Raw genomic sequence first — 14,099 nt, 5'->3', positions numbered from 1 at the left:
CTTTTACCGTGCCATACTGACAGCCTGCCAACAGTGCCGGGGACAAACAAACTAATCTAGAGAACAGAATTTTTGCCAGAATCTTCCTGTCGACATTCAAGAGGGCAATTGGCCTCCAGTTCTTGATGTCGCTAGGGTCTTTACCTTTAGACAGCAGAATCAACGATGAGACCCTCATGGATGGAGGCATCAGGTGATTTTCTAGACAATTCCTATATACATCCACAAGGATTGGAGCCAAGAGGTCTCTGAATTTCTTATAGAATTCTGCTGTTATCCCATCTGGACCTGGTGCCTTCTTCAGATGTAACTTATCAATGGCCTCTTTGACCTCCTCCACCGTTAACTCTGCTGTCAAAGGAGAAAAGTCCAAATTATTAGTATCAGGCACTGGAGTTGCCTCCAAGAATTGGGTCACTTTTTCCTTATCCAAAGCCTTCCTCCGAAACAAGTCAGTATAGTAGGATCTCACGACCCCCAAGATACCCTCCCGCGATTCCTGCAAAACACCCTGGGAGTCAGTGAGACCTGAGATTAATTTCTTTGCCACCCGCTCCCGGCAATTCTCAAAGGGATCAGGAGACCCTAAGGACCCATAATCCCGTTCAACCACCAGGGAGGTATACCTACTGTACTGATACTGCCTTATCTCAGATTTCAGCCGGTCAATCCTTTGTTGGTCACCCTCACCCGCCGAATAGAGTGACTCCAATTCTTTACGCAGTCTTAGATACTGGCCATACTTACTCTTCCCTTTCTTAATAGACAGTTTCTTCAAGAGGGAGCGGATCTCCTCCTTGACATCCTCCCACCAGTCAGCCATACTGTTATAAAAATCCACTCTCTCAAGTTGGTTCTGAAGGAGGGAGTGAACACAACGCTGGACATGAACGTCATCCAGGAGGCTGGAATTAAGTTTCCATAACCCCCTACCAAGATCTGGACGTTTAGCGACTCCCAGACAGAAACACAAGGCCAGGTGATCGGAGTATGGGACGGCTTTCTCATTTATACCACTAATAGTTTCTGTGGGATTCACAAACGCCAGATCTATTCTACTCCTCCTGTTACCACAGCAGTATGTGAATTTTGGCCTCCTTCCACCCTGAGTAAACACATCACTCAGACCAGCCTGCAAAATGATATTATTAAGGACTGTAGAGTCCCTGACCACAGCTCTGCCGGAGGACCTGTCACCTGATGACCGGGCAACGTTAAAGTCTCCAGCTAATACATCGGGCATAGAGGTAAACAGGTATGGCTTCACCTCATTAAACACATGGATCCTTTCGGTCACTGTCTGTGGGCCATAGATGTTAATAAATCTAAGCCGTCTGCCGTGGACAGTGACCTCAAGGACCAGACACCTTCCCATAACAACCTCAGTCATCCTATGTACAGTCACGTCAGTGGTGGTAAAAAGTATGGCTACTCCCGCATAAGGCTCTACAGCCAGAGACCAAAAGGACGGACCAGATGTCCAATCTCTCTGGGCCTCAGACAACAGTCCAGATGACGTCAGACGTGTCTCTTGTAAGAAGATGACATCAGCATTAAGGTGTCTCAGATGGTCGTATACTGCATGTCTTGTTCTTCTTACTTTTATACTGTTGGCATTACTGGAGATGATGTTTAATGAGAACCCAGCCATGAGAAGACAATAGAGGAATACCATATACGTGACTGCCATCATTATATGTCAGAGTCGCTGTCTCTACCCCCAGTCTCCATATCTGACTGTGTTGGAGTCTCTACAGTAGGTGTTTTCTTTTTTGTGCGGGGGAGCCCTGTGTCCTCTTCACACTCTTTATCTATCCTTCCTAGCTCTTTCTCATAGTCACCATCTGATTCTGAGAGGACATCATATCTATTAGATAAGACCATGACTCCATCAATGGTAGTGACTGGTTTCTTGGCCCTCTGGCCTGCGCTGGGACTCTCCTCAGGTTTTCGGGTGGACGGGTCTTTTTTCTTCCTCTTATTGCACTTAATTTCCTCAGATACAGATGGTGACCTAGAGGAGACTGTCTGTGACTGCTGTTGGTCTGAGGTGGCCTCTATGGGTGCTTGTACCCCCTCTGTGCGTCTCTGTACCCCCTGTGTGTGTGCTTGCACCCCCTCTGATGATGGACCTGGTTCTACATTGTCTGACCCCTGCAGGACCTCCTGTCTGGTCAGTACTGTCCCTGATATTAAAGCCTCCTCCTCTAAGACATCTGTCGCTGTCAGCAAGTCCTGGTCAGGGAGGTCTCCACATATATTGTGCCAGGCATCTGGGCATTCCCTGTGCGGGTGGCCGATCCTACCACATAGGTTACAGCGGATGTTCTTGCAGATGGAACTGACATGGCCGACCTCCCCACACAGGTTGCACCTCAGCACCGTGCACACACTCGCCACATGACCAAGTTTACCGCACTTAAAGCATTTCCTGGGCTGACCGGGGTAGAAACAGACCCCCTTCTCTCTCCCAATGAAGAAGGAATTGGGGAGATGCAGCGTGATGTTATTATGCTGCCGTAGTTTCACCAGTGCCCGCCACCCTCCAGTCCAGATACCATCATCGTCACGGGCTTTGGTGAGGTCAGACATGAGGTCACAGTGTCGTCTGAGCCATACCACTATATCCTGGGGGGGAACAGACTCATTCCAGAAGATGATATTTACCGTGGCCGTATCGGGCTTAGAAATGGGAATGAGGATGAAATTACTCCAGCCCTCTGTGTCCCTAAACCTGGGAAACTGCGCCCAAAACCGATCCAGACTGGACATGAGCTTAAAGCTAACGTCATAGCCCTGTCTGTCTGGAAGGTTTATTACGGCCAGGATGTCGGCTGGTGTAAACCCCATCTGGTGGCACAGGAGCTCCCGGATCACCAGTCTCCTGGCAGGAAGGTCTTCCTTGTTGCCCTTATGTTTGAACCTCACCACGTTCCTCCTCTTAAACGCCTGGCCGGTATAATGGGCACTGGGGGTGAATGATGGAGCCCCCCGACTCCAGGCGTTTCTGGGGGGTTCCTGACGGGGGGCACTCTCAGGGGGTTTAGGGTGAGGATCTGTACTAGAGGGGGCAGCCTCAACATGTGGGGGGCTTAATGGGGGGAAATCACATGCAACATTATTTTTAACCTCCTCCACCCCATCAACCATGGCATCATCAGATGGTTCCATGTCCCACACAGACTGCGTATCCCCTCCAACCCCTGACACCTCAGGTACACCATGACCACCACTACTGTCCACAGTCTGACACCCAGATAATTGTCCACTGTCCTGCTGCTGGGCAGTGTTGGCTGGGACTTGTGGTGCCGATGTTGCTTCTCCTGGGACTTGTAGTCCATGTGCTGCTACCTGAGGGTTATGTACACCAGGATTAACATTACTGTCCACAGTCTCACACACAGATGACTCTCCACACTCTCCAATGTCCTGCTGTTGTACAGTGTTGGCTGGGACTTGTAGTGCATGTGGTTGTCCCAGCTGGTCTTTTTTCTCCTTCTGGAATACAAAACTTGGGGCCTGCAGGATGACACGTGGCCCTCGCTGGGACATAGACGCAGCGTCTGAGGGTCTAGACTGGGATGATACAGTCTGAGCTTGGGCAGCAAAGCGTTCCTGGTTGTGGTAAGTCTCAGCCAGAGGCCCCATCCTCTCCAGGACACAGTCCATCTCCCTCACCACATCAGCCAGCTCAATGCTCAGTGAGTGCAGCTTAGCATCATACAGGGTGTTACTCTCTGGTTGCACAGTTTTTAGATTGTAAATACAGTCAATCTGCATTTGCAGCAGTTGCTTATGGTGTTTTAGCTCCCCCATCCTCCTTACCAGACCTGGGATCTCCTCCGCCATCTGCAGCTCAGGTGCTCTCTCTGGCTCCTTCTCTGGTGCTGCTGGTCTCTCTGGCTCTTTCTCCTCAGGTGTAGGCCTCTGTGCTCTCTCAGGCTGTTTGCAATCACCTGGTTCCAGCTTTCCTTCCAGCTTTGTTGCAGATCTGGTCTTGCCGTGACCCACCATCCTGGAGACCATCACCTGCTGCCTGATGTTCTCCTGCAGAGTCTGTCTCTCCAGAGATGTCCTCTTCTGCCTGGGTGCAGGAGTGGGGGGCTGTGCACCTGCTGCTTCTCCTGCTTGTTTGACCATGTGCTCACCTTGCTGGCTTTGCCTTGGGCTTCCTGCTGCTGCTGCTGCTGTTTTCTCACTGACTTCCATCTTGTTATCTTTCAGTTTACTTGTGCTGCTTACGTTCTTTTGATTACTAGAAACTTTGGGATTTTCATCCACCTTAGAATGCTGGGAGTTGTCTCCCAGTGTAGGCCTTGGAGCCTGGGCCTCGCTTGGGGAGATTCCCCACCCAGGGTGGCCCCGCCCTGGGCTTTCTCCAGGCATCAGAGCTATGCAGGAGAGCTACAAACACACCTCCTCACAGGTAGGAGGCAGTATTATAGTAGTTATATTCCTGTATATAGGAGCAGTATTATAGTAGTTATAGTCTTGTATATAGGAGCAGTATTATAGTAGTTATATTCCTGTATATAGGAGCAGTATTATAGTAGTTATATTCTTGTATATAGCGGGTAGTATTATAGTAGTTATATTCTTGTATATAGGGAGCAATATTATAGTAGTTATATTCCTGTATATAGGAGCAGTATTATAGTAGTATATTCCTGTATATAGGAGCAGTATTATAGTAGTTATATTCCTGTATATAGGAGCAGTATTATAGTAGTGATATTCTTGTATATAGGGGGGGCAGTATTATAGTAGTTATATTCTTGTATATAGGAGCAGTATTATAGTAGTTATATTCCTGTATATAGAAGCAGTATTATAGTAGTTATAGTCTTGTATATAGGAGCAGTATTATAGTAGTTATATTCCTGTATATAGGAGCAGTATTATAGTAGTTATATTCCTTTATATAGGAGCAGTATTATAGTAGTTATATTCTTGTATATAGGGGGCAGTATTATAGTAGTTATATTCTTGTATATAGGGGCAGTATTATAGTAGTTATATTCTTGTATATAGGAGCAGTATTATAGTAGTTATATTCTTGTATTTAGGGGACAGTTCACAGTAGTTATATTCCTAACCATGTGCATCTGATATCATTTTACATTTATCATGGGCTTTGAGGTGACTTCCGTAATACACGATAATGAGATATACACACACACACACACAAACACACGCACACACACACACACATATATATATATACACATACAGTGGTACCTTGGTTTAAGAGTAACTTGGTTTAAGAGCTCACAGTTTTTCAAAATTGTGACTTGGTTTAAGAGCATTGCTTTGGTTTAAGAGCTCCCTGTACTGGGTGGGAGGGGGAGGGGGGAGGGGCATGGTCTGCATAGCGGGGTCTACAGCCCTGTACTCTGACCCAGGAAGTCTCCCTCACTTTCCAAATCATAGCAGATCCACTTTAGGCTGGGGCTTGCATCAGGGGACAGGACTGTGGAGGTAATCTCTGCATAGCTGTAACCCCTCTCTTCCCGGACAGAGAGCGCTGCTATACTGTGCCCATATCTGCCCTGCTCATTCCTTCATACTCCCTGCAGTCTCTGTCCGCCCTTGTGTTTCCCATCCTCTCCATTACTGTACAGTAACTTATAATATCACATATTCTGCTGTTTCTGAATGTTTGTTTCATTTGTTTTACATGTTATTCAGAATAATAAATCATTATTTTTGGGGTGTGGAACCAATTGTCTGCATTTCAATGAATTCTTATGGGAAAATTTGCTTTGGTTTAAGAGTGGATTTGGATTACAAGCACAGTCCCGGAACGAATTATGCTCGTAATCCAAGGCACCACTGTATATATATATATATATATATATATATATATACATATACACACATATACACACACACGTCCGCTCAGACATACATACTCGGTAATGGTTATCTTTGTTCTGCAGTCGTTGTTCCCCTCATCTTACCCCTGGTCTCTGTAAACTTTCTCCTTTATCTTTCGGACACAGAACCTCACATATTAACCCCCTGATGTATATTCAGAGACACATGTCCCTTCTGAGATGTCTACAGTCTTGGCGATACATCCAGTGGGTGTGACGCTTATGCTTCCTCCGGGCACTTTAGAGTTACCTCAGTTTGCCATGTCATAACATCTACTACGTGTGTCCACACGAGACTTTCAGTATCAGTCATGGCCTCTGCCGACGTAAGGGACGAGCTGAGCTGCTCCATCTGCCTGAGCATCTATACAGACCCCGTAACTCTGAGATGTGGGCACAACTTCTGCCGAGGGTGCATTGATCGCGCACTGGATACCCAGGTGGGATCTAGAGTTTATACTTGTCCAGAATGCAGAGAAGAATTTCGAGAACGTCCATTGCTTTATACATCCATCGCATTGAGAAACATTGCTGAGCGTTTCCAGACCATCCAACCAGAGACTTCCATCTACTGCACCTACTGTAGTCACTCTCCGGTACCTGCTTCAAAGTCTTGTCTGTCGTGCAAAGTGTCCTTATGTGAGAGACATCTGAGAGTCCATAGTAAGTCAAGAGAACATGTCCTCACTGAGCCTACTGCTTTCATGGAGGACGGCAAATGCTCTATCCACAAAAAGACCCTGGAATATTACTGCTCAGAAGATGCAGCTTTTATATGTGTCACCTGTTGTCTAGCCCCTGAGCACCAAGGCCACCAGGTGGATCTCCTCGAAGTAGCCGCCAAGAAGAAGAAGGATAAGATGAACATTCACCTGAAGAACCTCAACTCCAAGAAGGCCGAAAATGAAAAAAGAGTCCAAGATCTTCAGGAGCGCAGGAGGGGAGTACAAGAGAAGGCGGCCGGTGTAAGAAAGAGGGTAATCGCCCTCTTTCAAGACATCCGGAGACAGCTGGAGGACCTGGAAATGAAGGTCCTCAGTGATATCCTCAAACAGAAAGACCTGGTGACCTCCATGGCCTCCGACCTGATCCAGAAGCTGGAAGTCCAGAAAGATGAGATATACAGTAAAATATTGTATGTCAATGAGTTGTGTAACATGATCGAGCCAGTTGCCATTCTGCAAGAGTCAGACAGAGACCATTTCAGTGGTGTCTTCACGGACGAGGAGAGGAATAAGGTGGACTCTGTAGACGATATAGATGAAGGTTCCATCTCAGAGGCCTTGATACAAGGCATATCCGAAATAGTGAAAAATGTGAAGAAGGGAATCAACGTCCAAGCCCCCACTGACATTGTCCTGGACGTGAACACTGCCTGTAAGAATGTCAAAATATCACATGACCTGAAGACGGCATCTTGGTCCCAAGTGAAGCTGAACCGTCCAGAAACAACCAGAAGGTTTCAGGATCCCCAAGTGCTGAGTTTCAGGAGCTTCTCCAGCGGACGCCATTACTTCGAGGTGGAGACTAGTAAGACTGGAAACTGGAGGGTGGGATTGTGTTATGCCAGTATAGAGCGGAGTGGGCACCAGGCTTGGATCGGGGATAATAAGAAGTCGTGGTGCTTACGTAAGGTCTACTACAATAACAGTAACCAGTATTCAGTCATGCACGACAGCAAAGTCATTCAGTTACCTCAGCAATTGTCTTCTCACAAGTTCAGGGTTTATCTGGACTACGATGCTGGGCAGATGTCTTTCTACGAGCTCAGCGACCCCATCAGGCACCTCCACACTTTCACCGCAACTTTCACCGAGCCCCTTTATGCTGCCTTCTGTGTCCTGAAGGATGGGTGCCTGAAGATCTGTAGCTGAGGTCGTTATGGACAAGTATGATGGAGAAGGTTGTAGAAGATGGCTGCCCTCTTCCATGGATGTTACCAATCATGGACATTCATAACAGAGTAAATGGTTCTTCTTCAGGAGTCGGTTCTGCCAAGATGTCTACTATTGTTTTCCAGTGAGTAAACAACCAATATGGCCGCCTTCCTAGGATTGCCGTTAAAGCTTTCAAGCCTTCTGAATGGATAATATATGTAAATGTATAGTATATGGAGGACTCAAGAGTCTTAGACAGTGAGGAGGTCACCGGCCATATTGGACATATTAGGCCCCATATGATCATGGACACACCAGTGGGTCGCCCCCATATTGTTACATTATTTGTGGGCCCCTATTACCTCCAGCACTGCCCTTAGGCTGGCACTGGATGCCCATCTCTTAAAGTGATAGTGTGTCTTCTCTTATTTGCTTATATTATATCTAGATGTATTGTCCTAATTTGTAATAAGTGATTGATCATCTCAGGGGTCTTAAAGGGGTTTTCCATTAACACATGAATGACCTATCAATTTATAATTGCTCATTTCCATTTACTGACAGTAAGCAGAGTTCTTGATATTGATGAAGAACTGAAAGATTGATTTACACAAAACTGGAAACCCCCTTCAGGCTATGTTCACACACCATCAAAATTATAATGAATTACTATAACGGCCGTTATTTGCCAGTAAATGATGCTGTCCAATAAAAATGCCTGCCATTTTTACCAAGCGGGAACATAGCCTTAAGCAGATGTAGTAACAGTGGACGTGTAAGGGGCATTGCTTCCTAACTTACCTCCCAGGTAAATTCTGATTATATGATGAGTTCAGGATGAACAGCGCCCCACTTATCCTCAGGTTGTGTGTGGTATTGCAGCCCCATTTACTTCAGTGGAGCTGCAGAGGTAATCAGAGGACAGGGGTGTTTGGATGAAAGCAGCCATGTATTCCTAATTTAAAAAAAAAATTAAAAAAAATTGTTTGCATAATAAAAAGTTTGAACCAATTTTTTATTTTTATTTTTTTTCCATTTCTGGTTTCAAAATGAAAAATTCTCACTCATTCCCTGATGTGGAATCAGGTCACTAGTTGGGCTCCTAACTACTACTCCTACCATGTATCAGAGAGATGCCATTGGGTGTCTGAGAGTACGTCCCATACCGATGCCCTCATACCCCCTTGGTATAAACAACCCTTCATGCTTCCTACCCCATACCCTATACATAGAGGCCACTGGGCCTGTACCTTCATATAGCACACATGACAGGAAGACTCAATGGTTCCTTCCTTCTTGAAGCTCCAGCTCCTTCACTCTGCAGGATCAGGTATGGAAATGATGATGAACATGTCTACTCCATGAACATACTACTACAGGCCGATGCCAGAGGTAAGCAGGTGACGCTGAGATACTCATCTGAGGAAGACATGGTGGCTTTCTTCAGAACAGCGCCACTCCTGTCCATAGGCCATGTCTGGTATCGTGTCTAAGCATCATTTACTGAGTTGGAATGAGCAATACCAGTCATGCCCATAGACACGTGTGGCACTGTTCCCAGAAAAAAAGCAGCCTTATATAACTTGTATCACTAATGCCACTGTATCTAATCCTAACATTTATTATACTGACTGCTGAGCCATTGTAGTTAATCCTATCACGTTTAATATAGACAGCTGAGCCAGTGTATCTAATCCTATCATGTGTGATACTGACTTCTGAGCAGGGCCGGACTGGGAATAAAACTCAGCCCTGGCATTGGAGAGCATAGGGGTCCACTTTTTGTCTGGTTTATGTTAAACATGTTTAAAGGGTTTTTTTTATTTAACCTTACTTGTCCCCCATCCACAGGATCTCTAGATTGTCATCCCGGCTCCTTTGCTATGAATGGAGCTGCGGGTTGATGCGTGATCTGCAGCTCTATTCATTGTCTATGAAGCTGCTGGAAAGAGTTGAGTGCTGTGCTTGGCTTTCTCCGGCGGCTCCATAGAGAATGAATGGAGCTGCAGGTCACGAAGCATACCCAAGCTCCAATTATAACAAAGGAGCTGGGACACCGATCTAGAGATCCCCGGAAGGTACAGAGGTCAGACCCCCGCAATCTTATACTTGTCCCCTATTCTACAGATAGAGGAGAAGTAAGTTTGAATCGGAAAACCTCTTTAGGCACCCTTTAGTTCACACTTAGCGAGTTTTGTCATAGTCTATGGCCCTCCATTTTCACTGTGGATTTTCATTCTGCTGCGGGAATGTAGTAACAGCCATGTTTAACTATTTATCTGCTGTGGCAGTAAAAATATTAAACAGTCAATGCTTACCCTCCTGCGTTCCTCCTGGCGCGCTCCTGCTCAAGTCTCTGGGTCCCCGCTCACTGATGGCCTGCTCAGCCAATCAGAGGCTGTTGCAGGCCAGCGCACTGATTGACTGAGCCTTGAGCAGGAATACACCAGGGGGAACACAGGTGTGTAAGCATTGGCTGTTTCTTATTGTTACAGGCACGGCAGATACATAGTTAACGATGGCTGTTACTACATTCTCGCAGTGGAATAAAAATCTGCAGCGAGAATGAAGGGCCATAGACTATAATGGTACTGAATATTGCAGCGGATTTCATTGCAAAAATCCCTACGTCTGAACGTCCCCTTACGTCATCAATCACTAATTAGTTCCTGTTAACTTAAATGGGAGCTTGGCATTTGAATACTGGTGGCTAAAGAATTTGGATGCCGCCCTAGGGAGTCCTGGAAAACATGGATACAGCTTATGGCTGTATGATATGAAATGCTATCATATTTTGTAATAGATTTGTTGGGTCCATGATGTTTTTTTTTAAATGCAGCGTGCTGTTAGTATATGGTATATTGTGAATTTTTCTTTTACTATATATAAGCCTGTGGGGAAAAATGCATGTTTAATATGTTAGTGGCACATGCATGCGAAGGGTGGGTTTACACGTAACGTCGTGGATTTCACGCAGCGAGTTTTCAATGGACATATACTATCTACTATACATCTAGCACTTTCACTACACATATCACTCAGCAGGACACATCACACACATTGCTATTCTCATCTGCTATTGTTTTTGTTGACTGATGAACCTTGTATTAGTCAATCAGGAGATGGCAGGACCCCTGCACCTAAGATTCCTGTCCACCACTAAGCTTTGTCTTACCCCTTTGATAACGCCTGCTGATCTGCTGTATCCAATCCTATGCTGTGTGATGCTGTCTTGTGGTAGTGGGTTGGAAGCATAGTACCTAATGTAGGGCCTAAAGAGTCACAACGTTTGTCGGCTGGGGGCGCTGGGGGGGGTCTGTCCTAAGTAGTTCCAGGATGTCCGATAGGAGGGAGCCAAAAGCTAAAACACTGACCACAGAGGACCCTGTAATGGTGCTACTGACCATAGAGGACTCTTTGACATTAACTGACCATAGAGGGCGCTGTGACATTAACACTGACCATAGAAGACTCTTTGACATTAACTGACCATAGAGGGCGCTGTAAAGTTAGCACTTACCATAGAGGACACTGTGACGTTAACACTGACCATAGAGGACGCTGTGACGTTATCAGTGACCTGAGTGAGAATGATAATGGTTATATTCTAGTGTTGTAAAACATTCAAGCATCAGCGTCACCTAGAGTAAAACATAGCCATTAGGCCTGATCGTGAGCTATAACCACCAAGCATAGTGTGCCTCTCTGTGTGTAATAGTTTTGCCTATCCACAGGAATAACCCTCAACCACATCTTTTCATTTTCAGTTTATTTCCAGTGATTCTAGATTAAGTTTGTCAGATAAAAGCAAAAAAAAAAAAAGGTGTGCAGTTGATGTTCTTTTACTCCAAAAGCAGTAAGATTGGCGGGCCACCATGTGTAGTGCAGTCATTTTGTAGAGGGTCCAAGGGTGGTGCCAATATCATCACCTGACTGGGGTTCCTTCAGCTAACCTTTATATGTAATACATGTGGTGGACCCTGTGGTTCAGTCAGTAGAAGATGAGGTTGTCCTCTCCGAGACCTCTCGAGTCTCATGCATCAGAACGCGGCCCAACAATGGTGGGTCAGTTTAAGGCCAATAGCTAGTTCTGGATTAACATAGAGTCTTAGCAGAGTTATCAGAACACTAAAGGCCAATGAGGGTCTGGAGACATCTTAGGGGCCATAAGCTGTATAGAGGAACTCTGAAGGCACTACGATATGGAGAAGCTAGAGTCATCTCAGTGAGGGGGGGTTGAAATTCTTATCTTCTAGTCTAGTCTAGAGAACATATATGTAGAGCAAATACCACATTGGGCCCCTCCACAAGGCAGTAGGGGAACCATCAATCACCTACCATCATACGTACATATCAGCCATTGATAACCTTGATAGCGCCCCCTCATGTTTTTCAGGACTGATAATCTTAACCCATGACTTATGTAACCGAAAACCAACATGGAGTGGCTCAGTGAAGGTAACAGTGAAGGTGTGTAAGTGTCTGGTGGGGTCACTAGCCTCATAAAATGACAGCTGCCCAGCCTCATAGTCCAGGCACATCCTATACCTATGGCACAAAGGCTCCAATAACATGGTCTCCACATTGTCATGGAGGATGGAGTACTGATTTTTCTGCCACCTCAAGCACCAAGACTTCTTGTTGTCCCCAATGAGGGACTGGTCTCCTGTGCGGTCTATACTGGGGTAACACATCCCGACCCTCCAGCCTCCAGTGTCACTGGTCTCCACCTCCCAGGAATGTTGGCCTGTATGGAAGCTATCAATGCTCAGTATCTGGGGGTACTGGAATCTCTCTAGGGTTGCTGGATAGGTCAGGTTTTCTTTGGACCAGGTCACGGTTTTTGAGTCAACCGATAGTAGAACATGGTTTCCAGCAGTGTTAATATCCATCAGGAGACTTGTCCGCCCCGGCCCTTGGATCCCTATCTTTACTCCACTCATAATCCTACATAGAGCTTCTTCACACATCTCAGAGATCAGACCTTCATCTAGGTCACCTCCTCCACAAAGTTTGTCTTCCCACCTATGTCCTGTCACCTGGATATCCCAAAAGTCCTCATCCTGTGTTTCCCTTAGTACAGTTATAGGATCCTCAGTGTCACACAGTTCCTTCAGTTGGGACATCTTCCCAGTCAACTCCTTCTTCTTGGCTTCTAGCTCTTGGATCTGATCGAGGATGGAGTGTGTCGCCTGTTCTTTCTGCTTGGAGATCTCACTCACAAGCCTCTTTTCAAGGACTTCTAGTTGCCTCCTTAGGTCCCCAAACATGGTTTGGGTCCTCTTGGTTAGGCCATTTGCTTTTTCTTGAATGTCTAGCTCTCTGTTCTGCAGACTCTGGACTCTCTTCTTAGTCTCTTCTATGTTTGTCGTAAGTTTCTCCAGAACATTTTTCATATTCTCCTTCCTCTTCTGTAGAGCATCGTCTAGTAATTCCACCTGATGTCCACCATGTCCAGAAGACACGCACCTTGCACAGATACAGGTGGAGTCCTGGCAGCAGTAATATTCCAAGGTCTTGTTATGTAGGTCACACTTTCTACACCCCGGGGAAGCATTGGGTGGAACTAAGGTATGTTCTACGGAGCGGTCATGCTTGATCAGGTGATGGTGGCACATGGAGGTCTCACATTGCACACAGGACCTAACAGCTGGGATCGGGAGGTCACAGAAGGTGCAGAGGATCCCAGAGGCCTCATATTCTGGAGGAGAGAGGAAGCCCAGAGCAATGTTACTCAGAGTTGTGTTTCTCCTCAGTGCCGGACGCTCCAGGAAGTCTTCTCTACAATCAGGACAAGTGTAGACTCCAGACGACTCCTGAGAGTCCAGCACCTGGTCAATACAGTCCCGGCAAAAGTTGTGTCCACATCTCAGGGTGACGGGATCCCTATAGATCTCCAGGCAGATGGAGCAGCTCAGCTCTTCCCTCAGATCAGCGGACGCCATTGCTGGCAGCAGGAAGACGACGGCGTTATGAGACGCGATTGAGTCACAGGGATCCGGACTGTTAACACTTTCAGGACATGAAGCAACTACGGCAGCAGAATACACAGGAGAGACTGCTGCTGTGATACTGTATCTAAGCCTGTGATACATAATACTTTCAGCTGAACTGCTGTATTTAATCGATATATATATATAGTAACTGTTTCATACACAACAGGCTTAGATACAGCAGCTCAGAAGACCGTATTAATCAGGATAGGCTTAGATATATGGCTCAGCAAACACTGTAACGTGATATTGAGGCTCAATAGACTGTATCACATAAGACAGGATTAGATACAGCAGTGCAGTACACAGAATCATATATCACACATAAGCTTAGATACAGTAGCTTAGTAGAT

At 46.1% G+C, this 14,099-nt stretch overlaps 2 protein-coding genes across 2 annotated transcripts; one reads left to right on the top strand and one right to left on the bottom strand.

Annotated features, from left to right (window-relative positions):
* Window positions 1-6,170: 6,170 nt before the first annotated feature.
* Window positions 6,171-8,805, top strand: LOC138772543 (nuclear factor 7, brain-like). The gene has a single exon (XM_069953012.1). The coding sequence runs from the start codon at window positions 6,188-6,190 to the stop codon at window positions 7,748-7,750; it is 1,563 nt and encodes a 520-aa protein (XP_069809113.1). The 5' UTR covers window positions 6,171-6,187; the 3' UTR covers window positions 7,751-8,805.
* A 2,653-nt stretch (window positions 8,806-11,458) lies between these two features.
* LOC138772542 (E3 ubiquitin/ISG15 ligase TRIM25-like) lies at window positions 11,459-13,708 on the bottom strand. Its single transcript, XM_069953011.1, has one exon. The coding sequence runs from the start codon at window positions 13,696-13,698 to the stop codon at window positions 12,094-12,096; it is 1,605 nt and encodes a 534-aa protein (XP_069809112.1). The 5' UTR covers window positions 13,699-13,708; the 3' UTR covers window positions 11,459-12,093.
* Between the last annotated feature and the right edge of the window lie 391 nt (window positions 13,709-14,099).

The sequence above is a fragment of the Dendropsophus ebraccatus genome, chromosome 14 (assembly GCF_027789765.1).
Source record: "Dendropsophus ebraccatus isolate aDenEbr1 chromosome 14, aDenEbr1.pat, whole genome shotgun sequence".
Taxonomy (NCBI): domain Eukaryota; kingdom Metazoa; phylum Chordata; class Amphibia; order Anura; family Hylidae; genus Dendropsophus; species Dendropsophus ebraccatus.
This window is presented reverse-complemented; position numbering and strand designations above follow the sequence as displayed.

What these genes read in the sequence shown, in the direction of transcription:
- LOC138772542 (XM_069953011.1), bottom strand. Translation starts at nt 13,698, where the DNA reads ATGGCGTCCGCTGATCTGAGGGAAGAGCTGAGCTGCTCCATCTGCCTG.
- LOC138772543 (XM_069953012.1), top strand. Translation starts at nt 6,188, where the DNA reads ATGGCCTCTGCCGACGTAAGGGACGAGCTGAGCTGCTCCATCTGCCTG.